The sequence below is a fragment of the Megachile rotundata genome, chromosome 2 (assembly GCF_050947335.1).
Source record: "Megachile rotundata isolate GNS110a chromosome 2, iyMegRotu1, whole genome shotgun sequence".
In the NCBI taxonomy this organism is placed as follows: domain Eukaryota; kingdom Metazoa; phylum Arthropoda; class Insecta; order Hymenoptera; family Megachilidae; genus Megachile; species Megachile rotundata.
In genome coordinates this window covers 15,303,532-15,316,748 of record NC_134984.1, presented here as the reverse complement: position 1 = coordinate 15,316,748, position 13,217 = coordinate 15,303,532, and the positions used below count along the sequence as shown (strand labels likewise).

At 38.5% G+C, this 13,217-nt stretch overlaps 1 protein-coding gene across 3 annotated transcripts in view; it reads left to right on the top strand.

The window, feature by feature from the left end:
- The window catches only part of vn (membrane-bound neuregulin protein vein), a 320,062-nt gene that overhangs the window by 251,721 nt on the left and 55,124 nt on the right, over positions 1 to 13,217 (top strand). For all 3 annotated transcript variants that reach the window (XR_013041565.1, XR_013041564.1, XM_003704568.3), the window contains exon 4: positions 5,589 to 5,697. Coding sequence is in view for 1 of the 3 variants with exons in the window: in XM_003704568.3 (XP_003704616.3) it covers positions 5,589 to 5,697 (109 nt within the window). In the remaining 2 variants the exon portion in view is untranslated. The remainder of the gene's footprint in view (positions 1 to 5,588; positions 5,698 to 13,217) is intronic.

Sequence of the window (13,217 nt, the reverse complement as noted above, 5' to 3'; positions counted from 1 at the left end):
CATAACTTCAGGAAAAATTATAATTTAATTATAAAAAACATTCCAATGTATTCGCGTAGAGTAACATTGACCTTCACATATTGTGGTATAAAGTTCAGCCATGTCTAAAAGGTTAATGTCGCAGGAAAATATTGCAATCTGAAGTACCTGAAAAAGACAAGAAATAAAAAGAAAAAAATTCTAAGAAAAGGTAACCTAACCTCTCTGCTAATGAGGTGAAGGTTCAGAAATGATTACCAAGAAAAAATGTCTGATCGGAGAAAAATTTCCATTTGATCCCATTGTGCCGGTCTTACGGTAGGTGAATTTTTCCAAGCAGTGGAATTACTTTAAAAATGTATTACACTTGTTCGCGCTAACTGGCTGCACACGCGTGCACTAATTAAGGCTAACGCGTTGCTTCCTCCGTCGTGCTGCTTTTCCCGTACATATATCAAGTATGAAATACGAGTTGTTCGTTCTTCGAGCGTGCTCCGAAAATTGCGGCGAAAACTCGGCCAGGCCCGAGCGGAAGCCGCTCAAATGATGAAACTTTTAATCTGCCTTGCTCGCGGTGCCGTGCCGTCTGAATCGGGGAGGGAAAAAAATTCCAGGGACCGAATTATGCGACTGCTTTTACGCGAGCTTGTTCCAATTACATCGCGTGTATCAACGTTTCTTAACGAACGCGGGAGAAATAATTTCTTCGACGCGATATCGTGCGGAGACAGTTTTTATCGCGACCGGTGAAATTGAAAGAAAAAATTTCATAAAGAGACAATTTTGAGGGGGAAAAATTTTGGTAACGATCGAACGTTGCGGAGCGGAAAAATACCGATGAAATATGCGAGTTCCATCAAAGAACGTAGTGAAAAATTCTGGCACAAAAACCGTAAACACGAGGGCTGATCGCTAGGGAATATCTAAATGCAGCCACAGCAACACCGATTGATGTTACATCGACGAGAGATAATGGTGTCCAAACAATGTTATACGCGTCAAAAGCAACGTACGTTAAAACTGTTGTTTGTTGCCGAGCGAACGCTTTTGGCCGGCGATAGCGCGTCGCTAATGAGACAATTTCATTCGTCGGAAAATTCGGGAGGCAATGAGGCAAACGTGGCGCAGGTGAACGGAATAACGTGTTCCCAGATATTTTGCCTCTAAACGAGTAAACGTGTCATTCCGCTTTCAAACGAAAGCTTCGCGAAGTCTATTTGCTCTACGGTCAATAGAGAGTTTAAAAAAACGGGATACAGCTGGATTACACGTATCCCCGGGATTTTCTCGGATAAATACAAAGGGATATTCTGGAATTGAAAATGGAAAAGAAGTGTCACTTTTTCGAGTTGCCTGATTTTCAGGAATATTCGTCAATTGTGACTTTAAAAGTATGTTGATACAATTTTTATTAAAAAATATATAAGTACGTTAGCACAATTGTGACTTAAAAATATGCAACAAGTATTGGTACAATTATGGCCTGAAATTATATAAATATGTTAGTATAATTATTATTAAAAAATATATAATAAGTTTCTTAGTAAAATTGTGACTTAAAAATATGCAACAAGTATTAGTACAATTAAGATCTAAAATTATATAAATATATTAGTACAATTATTATTAAAAAATATATAATAAATTTTTTAGTAAAATTGTAACTTAAAAATATGCAACAAGTATTGGTACAATTATGGCCTGAAATTATATAAATATATTAGTACAATTATTATTAAAAAATATACAATAAGTTTCTTAGTAAAATTGTGACTTAAAAATGTACAATAAGTATTGGTACAATTATGGTCCAAAATTATATAAATATATTAGTACAATTATTATTAAAAAATATATAATAAGTTTCTTAGTAAAATTGTGACTTAAAAATATGCAACAAGTATTAGTACAATTAAGATCTAAAATTATATAAATATGTTAGTACAATTATTATTAAGAAATATATAAGTTTATTAGTGAAATTGTGACTTAAAAATATCCAATAAGTATCTTGGTACAATTTTGACTTAAAAATATACAATAAATATATTAGTACAACTGTGCTTTAAAATTATATAATAAATATATTAGAACAATTATGATAAAAAAGTATAATACAAGTATAGAGGTAAAATTATGATAGAACAATTAAGATTAAAAAATGCATGAAAGGAATATTAGCACGATTATAATAAAAGAGTATAAGAGCACACTTAATTTAAAATTAAAAGTTCATTGAGAAGAGTACAAACGTGGAAGGCTTTAATAAAAGATGGCTAATCAATTGTAGCGAATAACGAATCATAGGTAAATTGGTCTATGGTTCCATTATGAATTTCAATCAGAATATTCGGGGCGAGGGTTATTAATAATACAAAACGGCGCCGAGAGAAAACACAGTTAATGAACACACAATGTGACATTAATTTAACAAATTTTAATTAGAGAGTCTGAATGTTCGAAATGAACCGTACGGTATATTTGAAGCATACCGGAACGCGTGAATCGTGAAAATAGGTACAATATTCAAAATACATGGATGATAGAAAAAGAGATACGAAGTAAAAATATCTTGAAAAGGAAATAAAGCTACGTACCTGCAGAAAAGATCCGCAAATAATTCCGCAATTTCTCCCCGTCAAAGCGCACCGCGGACACCGATATTGTTTGAGGAGGACTCGTTTCACGGTGTAAGAAACCTACAGAAATTTGTTCCGCTTCGATAGATCGTCTGCAGGTGGTCGGTGGTCGAGGATCGATAAATGTATCGGCGTGTCACGACCGATATTGGAATCGAGAAATATCTCCGATGAAATTTCGTCACGGTCTCGTGCTTGGCAAAAAACTTTCCGAATAAAATAAGGATTGAAATTTCTTATGCACGGTCTCCCCATTATTTGCGCGCGAATGGGATAAAGAATGAATGGTGGAAAAAAAGAAGCGAGAAGCTTTTACCGCGAAATGTCTTCAGCTCGTTAGAGACTTAACGAGAAGGAACGCGGTGTACAGGTGCAAAGCGGAGGATGAAGGAGTGAAAAAGCGAGAGAGGGTAAAGCCGAGCATACAAGCTGCTCGAGAGCTTTTCGAAGTTGGAACTGCGCTCGGTAATACCGCTCCGACCGAATGGTCGAGTACTAATCCGAGTGTAATAATGGTGTCCGGACTCGCGGAGAACGAACGTGAACGCACTACTATTCAGACTACTATTACCCGGCCAGCAGGCTCATCTACCTCCTTTCAAACTCATTATACGATTTTTAATACATCGCACACAACCCTGTACAACTCATTTTAGCGCCGCGATATGGATGCCAAAAGGCCGATCTTCAAACCGACGCCTTTCTGCAATCGACCCAATAAATAAGTCTATTACTTTTTCACGTCATCTTCATATTCACACCATTTTTATATAAAACAACTACAATTATAGTTTAGTTACGACCCTACAATTTTGTTGTGATTCTACAATTCTGTTGCAATTCTACAATTTTGTTGCTAACCCTCTATAAAAGATAGGCAGTGAAATATCCTGAATTTTTTGTGGAAAGATACTTTAATAAATATCAAGAAAAGACACGTGTCGAAGAAAAATTCGTGACTATACACCCTATCGGTCTTACAGTTGAAATAAATAACTTGAGCACAGCTGCCTGACGCCATTTTGACTCCAGCCTACTAGGTTAGGTTTACCTCTTCAATAACCTCACATAATCGCTTGAAAATAATTTTGTGTAAATATTGTAAAAAACAGAGTCATTCTTGCGAATAACCTCGCGTAACATATTAAAAATAATTTCATAAAAATTTTATAAAAGAGTCATTCTTCTTGCAAAGAGTGACCCTTCAACCGCCAGAACGTGGAATCTGTTTTTTCTCTATTTAAGAACGTAATTTAACTTAGCGGCTTAATAGCACAAATGTTGTATTGGAAAACATTTTGTAAGCAATTTTTCCAGCAGACTATTAAAACGTTAGGATAATATATGCACAGCGTCACGTGATTAATCGACGTTCACAACAAGCCGCAAGATAGAAGCTCGGTTCATAATGCATTACGGTTTGAACAACGGAGAACGACAGTGAGGGATTACAGTCGGCTACAGTATTACGCGTTTGCGGCGAAATTTATGGGATTCGCGATAGATTTACCGCTAAGAATCACGGGGAAAATTCCGGTAAAGGCGTGTCCCTCAAAACCTCAAATTCTCTGTCGCGCAACATTATTCGCGACGCGCTTTAACCGCGGTGTTGTTTGATTTTCCGCGTTCCCGTTCAAGCGGTAAAAACGTGAAAGGGAAGGCGTCGAGGGGCGAAGGGACGCTTTAAGCTCTTCATAAATCCAGTCGTTTCTCGCGTTCACGGTTTTCCTTCTTCTTAGCAGCCGTTCCATTTACATACCAAAGACTAATCCGCGAGCGGGCCGATTGAAATGAAAATTCATGGCCCTGTCGCGAATCCGACGCCGACGCGAATATCATTTCCTCCCGCGACGGAACAAAGCTTTAACGGCATGCGATTTATTCGCTCGGTGAAAAAAAAAAAGAAAAATGGGGATTGAAAATGGGACCGTAAGTCGGGGAATCGCTTTAGAGGGAAAAATAGAAATATCGACAATATTCCCTTCTGTTCAATTTCACCGGAGCGATACTCTTCCCTGGGGAAGTTCACGGGGGTCCGCCATTTGTAAATTCTTCCTTCGTCATTTTTCGTACTTGTAGGCTATTCGTACTATGTAGGCAAAACTGAGTCTGTATTTGTCACAATTAAATTTACTTTATATAGCATATGTTACGAGTGTATGTATAGTATGTGTCAGGACACCTGTCTCAGGACATGCATGGCTACATGAGTTCTACATATGATTAAGGCCTGAGTGACTTGTTAATCACGCTAGTAAAATTGTCAGCAAGACTTCTTTGACCCTAATTTGTCATTCTTCGTACTTGTAGGCTATTCGTACTATGTAGGCTGTCTAAATAAAAACTGAGTCTGTATTTGTCACAATTAAATGTACTTTATATAGCATATGTTATGAGTATACGTATAGTATGTGTCAGGACACATGTCTCAGGACATGCATGACTACATGAGTTCTACACATGACTCAGGTCTGAGTGACTTGTTAGTCACGCTAATAAAATTGTCAGCAAGACTTCTTTGGCCCTAATTTGTCATTTTTCGTACATCTAGGCTATTCGTACTATATAGACTGTCTAAATAAAAATTAAGTCTGTATTTGTCACAACTAAATTTAAATCTATATAGCATATGTTATGAGTATACGTATAGTATGTGTCAGGACACATGTCTCAGAACATGCATGACTACATGAATTCTACACATGACTCAGGTGTGAGTGACTTGTTAATCACGCTAATAAAATTGTCAGCAAGACTACCTCTTTGGCCCTAATAGACAGCAAAACCAATCTACATAACTTCGAAACCTTTTAAATTTGTGAATTTGTAAAATTGTAAAATGGAGTTTGCTATTCTTGTCATGTCGCTAATCCTCATTCTAATGTAAGATAAAATAAATGAAGTATACAAATATGAATCGGATAGTGATTGTAGTCGTCATAGAACTGATAGATCGTGTTTTTGTTACAGCAACCCCACCGTGGGTGAGGCAGGAGCAACCGTGCCCGATGACTGGCGACTTTTGCATGAACGGTGGTACCTGCCTGTTTTTCGAGACCGTCGGTGAACCAGCATGCAGGTGGGTGAATATCGATCGATTTTCTTTTTGCATAATTGATAATTCCGGTAGCCTCGGTTTTCTTACAGCTGTCGGATTTAATATTCCTTTCGTCAACGGGACGCGTGTTTATTGTAACGTCGCTTGGTACACGGCTTGCTGATTGATCGATACGTTCTGTTGCTATCATTTGCAAATGGACTGCGCAAACTACGTTGTATGATCACAGAGGTAGATTTGCGGTACAATCTCGTTTATCCAAACATGTCGAATGATTGGACAGTAGCGATAAAGCAAAATAGTGGTAGGAAAAAGGTAGGGGAAGGGTCGTAGGGAAATCTAGAGAGATTCGATCGAGCAGAAACAACATTGAGAAGTTTGTACCCGAGGCGAAAGAGCAAACGGAAGGGTAACGCGATGGAATCGCTTCGTTCCTGTTGAATCTCATAAAAAATTCCATTCACTCCGGGTAGAGCAATTTTTACGTTCTACTCGCCTCGTTTTTACACCCCTTCCGCCGGAAATTCGTAGCCGTAGGTACGTTCGAAATTTTCGGCCTTCGTTGCTCGGTTCTTGGTTTTTATCGCTTCTTTCGAAAATTAAATTTCCCCACCCCCGCGCGCACTTCACCTTTCGTGTCGGATAAAATCGATCTAGTACAGGTTTAATGAAAAAAGTTTGAAAGCTGGCGATGATCAGCGATCGTTCCACGGAATTAGCAGCTCGATCAGCCGGCAAGGAAACGCGTTACTTCCTTTCCGTTCTCCGGCTGCTCTTCCGCGTCCGAGTTCTACCGTTATAAAATCACGGAAGACCATAGAGGGAGGAAAAAGTTTGCCCGATATCAAAGCAAACACATTCAGTCGGCCATCATTTTTCCCCCGATCTTCGCAAACACTCGACTCATTTTAATTTCAACGGAACGAGGAGAAACCACGACGGGAACTCGTCGCTTTTCACGTAGGTACCTGTACACGCTGCTATTATTTCAATGACGACGTGGGGAACTTTCCTTTTTTCGCCTCGCCTCTACCTCGTTTCATCCACTTTCCTTGAACGCGTCGTGGAAACTGAAACAGACGTGAAACTCGTGGAAAGAGAAAAATGTAACTCGTGGTGCATGATTTTTCTAGAAAACGCGGATATATGACCGCCGCTATATGGGGCCATAAAGCCCGCCCTTTTGTACCTATATACTTTCAGATTGATCGCGTGTGCCTGCAATAACTTCTACATAAATAGTTAAAGCGAGAAACTCCGCGGAGTTTTAGATTTATTAAAGCGTTCTTATCAAATGCTCGCCTTCGTTTCATGTGATTTCATTGCGTACATTCACTTTTCCTACTATTTTATAAATTACTTTGTTTTTATTAAATTCATGTGATTGAGTAAGTTGTATTTAAGATGTAGTTGAGAATAATTTTTTTTTATATTTTCAATCAAGAATATGTACAAGGTGTTCTGATGGGCATAATTTTAGGGGATGATAGCTGGGGTGATTCTGAACAACTTTTTCCTTTACGAAAATGCTGGTTAAAGCTTAATTTTTGAATTATTAGAAGAAAACGCAGACAACTCAAAATGCGAGGATTACGCATGCGCAGACGCGAGGAATAGTTAGTGGCTGAGTGCGCAGGCGCAAGGGCGACAGCTTCGAGCCTATTGGCTGAGTGCGCATAATCCTCCCGCTCTGATTGGTCCATGTTTTTCCTTGATAATTCAAAAACGAAGCTTCGAACCTCATTTTCGCAAAGGGAAATCTTACTCAGAATCACGTCAGCTACCTCCCGTTTCAGTTAATACATATTCAATTTACAAATTCATATTGCTGTAACATGAGCAGTATGATATATAAATGATGCCTTTCATTATAGAGTGATGAATACAGAAGTACTGCAGTGCTCGAGTATTAACCCCTTAACCCATGCGTCAGACATAGGTAACTAATTATTACTACAAATTTATTAAAATAATTAACAGAGGTTCAAATGTAAAATATATTTTTGGCTCGTGATCCTTGATTATACAATTTAAAACTAATATTGCACTACAACTTGGTAAATGTGATTTAGTTGTACCTGAACAGTAATGTACATCACGTGACACACATGAACGAAAGTTAGTAGCTGTATAAATAAGTAATCTGATGTCTAAACATACTTCAGCCATTTTACCTGTCTCCAAGCGTCGATTCATGTTAAGGATCGTAAAATACCGACGGCAGAAAGTCTTAAGACTTTAATTTCCTCTCGGCAAATAAATCGAGATCATGGCGCGAGAACCCTCTTCAAGCCCGTCCTTCGAAGTATCCCCAGTGGCAAATGCCCCGATTGGAATCACAGGTTGCACAGGTGTAGAGGGTGAAATCGAATGGGGGGAAGTGTCTCGAACGGGTAGATTTACGAGCGTCTCCCCGTAGCAGAGTGATCGCGAAAGCTTTGCATTCGCCGTGTATTTCGGCGAAGTATCGCGTGGCTGCAAGAGACATCGGTAGAAGCCGAAACGACGGGGGAGGACGATAAACTGGATACTCGATTCACGACAACGTTTCTCGTGTTCGATTTATAAACAGGAATCCCGTGGCGCGACCTTTCAAACTGGGCCATCCGGCTTCTTCATCATTTTTCGCTTCTTGCTCGATTTTCGGGCGCCGCCTACGTTCTCTTCTCGTCTACGATTTCGACCGGGTTTATAGCGAGTTTATCGAGATCACGGGGAGGAAATTTATTCCGCGAAAAGACGAGCCACTGGAAATCCATAAATCGAGGACTCTCCAGATACGAACCATGATTTATTATGAACAACGAGAAGAAATAGTTTGAAACTCGGGGAAAGGTGGATCCGGTTACAGGCGACCGTCGATTTATTAACGAATTTGACCCAACAGGATTTTCCGTTTTTATTTTCGGACGGCTTCGATGATTATCCGTTTATAGCGTGACATGATTTGGTGACAAAAAGTGTTTCTGTCTGTTACTAGTATAGGGTGGTTATTTAAAATAAAATAGAAACTTCTTTGAAGTAAACTAATTTTTTGAAAGCGAGCCAGAAGGAGTCACCCTGCTTTCAACATATACGTTCATTGATATTAATTACTTTTTCTAAGGGTTGAATCTTCTGAGGGTTGAAGCTAAATTCTGTAGGCAATTTTACTCTAACTGCACACTTAATTTGACACTGAAATTAAAATACAGAAATAAACAAATGATATAACATGAATTAATATAAATTCTTCATCTGCATAGAAATGAACACATATTTCAAGAGGAGCGTCTTAACAAATTTTATAATTTAAAATAAAAAAATTCTGAACAGGTCAAATGGCCGACTAGATAGTTTTAGTGTTAACATAGAGTTACCCCCTGTCTGATAGCACATTTTTCCGGTCTCTCAGTAAAACTTGAAAACTAACTTCTTAACCTACAATGTTGTCATTAGTCAGTTACCTAATTATTGCAGTGTTAAGATAAATAAAAAGCACTGGTATCGAAGTGAAAATTCGATTTTCATGCGAATTTAGGTTCGTAAAGAATGTATAGATGTCCAGGGGGTTGAAACTATGGGAAAATGATAGATATTCGAGTAAAAGTAACGATAAAGTTGAGGTTTAACGAAAACTCTTTCATCGCGTCGAATTCGATAGACAAAAGCGTGGTAGCGTGTTTCGTGACAGGCGAAACGCAGAGTGACGTGCGCTCGGGCGGCGCGTATCATCGCTAGCACATCGATAAAATATTCGAAACGTGGGTTTCTGCGAGGGAAATATCGGACAGCGCGGAGAATGACGGGATGCTTGTCCAGGCCAGATTCGACCGGGAGGTAATTCGACATGGGTGAAAAGCTGACGCGCTATGATAACGCCATTCGTGGCAGATAAGGCGAACAAAAAGCTGAATATTAAAGCCGAACGAACGACCGGTGTTCCATCCCTTCTGGAGAGAGTTCCCTGAACCGGAAGGAAGGAAGGAAGGAAGGAAGGATGAAAGAAAAAAGAGGTGGGAAAAAAAGAATGAAAGCACCCTCTAATATCCAGTGCTTCACACCGTCGACCTCTCGAGCCGTTTTTTCTCCTCGTCGTTTCCGTCCTAACCCTGGCCCATATACGCGAGAAAGCTCGCGTACTCGCTCGAAACTTGTCGCGTACGCACAAAAGCCGCTATCGTCGCGCAAAGTGTACCGTCGTCGCGTATGCAATCATCGCCGACGAGAAAACGAGAACTCCGACGATCTCCGGATGAAAATTCCCCCCTTTCCCCCGCTGTTCGCACGCTCATTATTTTAACCGGGGAAACGCGAAAGCTTTTATTATGAAAGTGTCTGCCGACCCGACGTTCGCGAACGTTCGATACGCTTCTCCGGCAAGGGAACGCTCGTGAAACGATTCATTCGAAGCGCATAAAGTAACGAGGTCGAGATTGTGACGGAAGTTGCCTCAGAATGCGTCTGTACGAATAAAACGTCCACGTTTTAACGTTTTGGAGCGTGATCCTTTCTTTCCCCGTTTTATTTTATTCAATGACGGTGTCCGAATAAATTGAATAACGTCTCGAAGGCCTCGTTTTCCATAAAATGAAACTACGCGTAAAAAGTGGCTCGCGGACATTTCATACCGCGTGTAAAGGGCTGGCGTGTAAATCCGTACCTTTGGAAATTCTATATCGTATCAAAATTTCATGAAAATGAACGCGTGTTAATTATGCAGCGTCCCTTATTAAACGCGCGCAACCCGGTGAGACTCATCGGGAAATCCGATATTTAATAATTTCTTGATAGAACATTCCATTTGTATAATATCCGATATGTAATAAAAATTTGACCGTTGCGGGGATTGAATCCGCAGGAAAGTTACATATCTCGCGTGTCCCTCTGCATGAGTACAAGCAGTAACCTCGATAAAAATTCTGCATAGCATCGGCAGAAAAATAGCGGACCTATACATTTAAGTCGGGGATTTTCGTTTGAACTTTACGTAGACGTTAAATTAGAGCTGCGGCTTTTACGCTTTCAGCTCCCTTTCGAGCGGATTCTGTTGATGCCGGTTGAAAAGGTAGGTCCGTTAATAAGGACGATGAAAATTAGCCGGCCCTACTGAAAGGTGTATAAATCTCGAGGAAAATTACGTTGACGGGGCAGGAGTTATCAAAATTCCTCTGGTGATTCCTCTTTAATTTTCGGGGGTGTAATTACCCCCTGACGTAGGAACCGCTGCGTTCGCATACGAAACAGCGACGATCGCTTCGCTCGAAACATCGTGTATCAGCATCGACGAAAAATTAATTGGTTCGCGCGAATCCATTTAGCCGATGAAATTGAATTAATCGAGCCGTAATCTCGGCTCGCGGCCTTTTGTCTCGAACGCTTCGATCTATGCCGAGCACGCCTCGTACACGCGAGCTGGAAGTAAATAACCGCCGAAGAGTGTAACGTGTTAGATGACTTTGAAATCTAGTTTATGTGCGCTTTGAAAACTCCTACATTAGCAATTATGCAGATTTTACATTACAGTTAATTGAGTTTTAATTTTTTCACAACGTTCAATGTACACTACAATTTTTAATTTAATATGTGACGATAAATAAGTAGTTCTTTCTGCTCATTTTTATTTATAATGAAGAGTGTCATGTGTTAAGTGGGTCATTTTGAAATCTATAGATTATCTGAAAAATAACTCGGTTGAGATTAAATCTGCAGTAGATTATACATATACAGGCTGTCTCACAACTTTACTAAAGACAGTCACATATTAAATCAATGAAAATCTAATTTATAGTGCGCTTCGGAAAATAATTCATACATTATAAATTAAATATGCAAATCTGTATCATACTGCAGCTAATTAAATTTCTCTTTGTAATATTCGTCAGCTGCTTCCGTTCGCTTGAATATTAAAATAAACACGGATAAATAGTTTATTTAAAATAAATAAATAATATTTGTCCAACTTTATTAAGGCTGATTGCTGTTGCATGATTGCAATGAAAATGATCCAATTTTAATTGCATTTTCGATATTTCGAAATGTAACTTAGTATTGGTGGTGTGTAATAGCCTATAATAACGAAAGGGGTAATGATGTATGTTATAGAAGCGAAACACGTGCGTGTGTCATATCAAGATGTATATTCATACACGCCTACACGGTGGAAAGAAAACATGGTGTGCTATTGCGCACCCTTCCGCTACAGCCAATGATGACGATGGGTCAATCGGCCGCCATTTTCATTAATTAACCAATTAGAGCCAGCATTAATTCTAAGCATTTTTGAACATAGTTTTATCTGCTTCTCTGGTGAATTTAATTAAAGTATCCATTAAAATTCAAATGATGGAACTTGATCATTGAATTTCTGTGATGTGAAATTGATGATATGAAATGAATGAAATTATACAGAAATTATATGAAATTATTTGGAGTGATTAAATGCACGTCATTTTCAATGTGGAAATATCTATTTTTGGGTAGTGATCATTAGTGAAATATTTTTCTATTTTGTAGTAGTTTATTGGGAAATATATGGTGAAACATATTATGTAATATTCTATATTATAGTTTCTGTTATAGTTTTATTATAGTTTCACAATTAATACTAAATTGTCCGATGTACAGTTTCTAGATTAAAAAGAAAGTATAATGATAAATTTATAAGGAATGAAACGTAAAGTAATACAATTTTTTCTCTCGTCAAAAATTAAGGTGGTCATCTAACCCCAACATAATTATTCAAATTAGATCTCCCTGAATATTACACCTTTTCTTATCACACTGTATCACATCACTACATCAATTTAAACCTCCACATCAATAACAAGTATATCGAAAATGAGAAAATTGTTTACTAAGAAATTCCCAGCAAACGAGCGTACGTTCCCCAGTTACGAACCACAAGAGATAATGTGCGGTTCAAAGACATTTAACATTCGTGCCACGTTGGCAAATGTTTGAAGGCGATCGGCAATTAGTTTTGCATAGTTTGAACTTCCGGAATGCGATCGCCATTCGTTCCTAACCACGCATATTGCCTGCTTGTGGTTATGGAAAAACATGGTTATCGATCTTGCACTTCTTGTAGCCAGCTGTTGCAAACCTGCTAACGTAAAACGAGAAAAACTTACTCTGAGAACATCTGATGAGAAGTTTGCATCGAAATGTTGCACGCTAACCTCCATTTTCCTAACCTCACATTTTACTACGAAATGTGTTACGAGGTGTATTAATGCAAATCGGTCAAATAATCTTTTGGGAGTTATTGAAGGATACTTGAAGAATTCTTAAGAAGATATTTCAAGGCTTGAGGTACTTTGGATGTGCTTGAAGGAATACTTTGAGAATGATAAGAATACTTCAAGAATAGTAAATAATAATACTTTAAGGATGCTAAGAATAATTCTTCAAAAATACTGAAAATAATCCTTCAAGAATGCTAAGCATAATTTTTCAAAAATGCTACAAATAATGCTTCAAGAATGCTAAAAATAATTCTTCAAAAATACTGAAAATAATCCTTCAAGGATGCTAAGCATAATTTTTCAAAAATGCTAAAA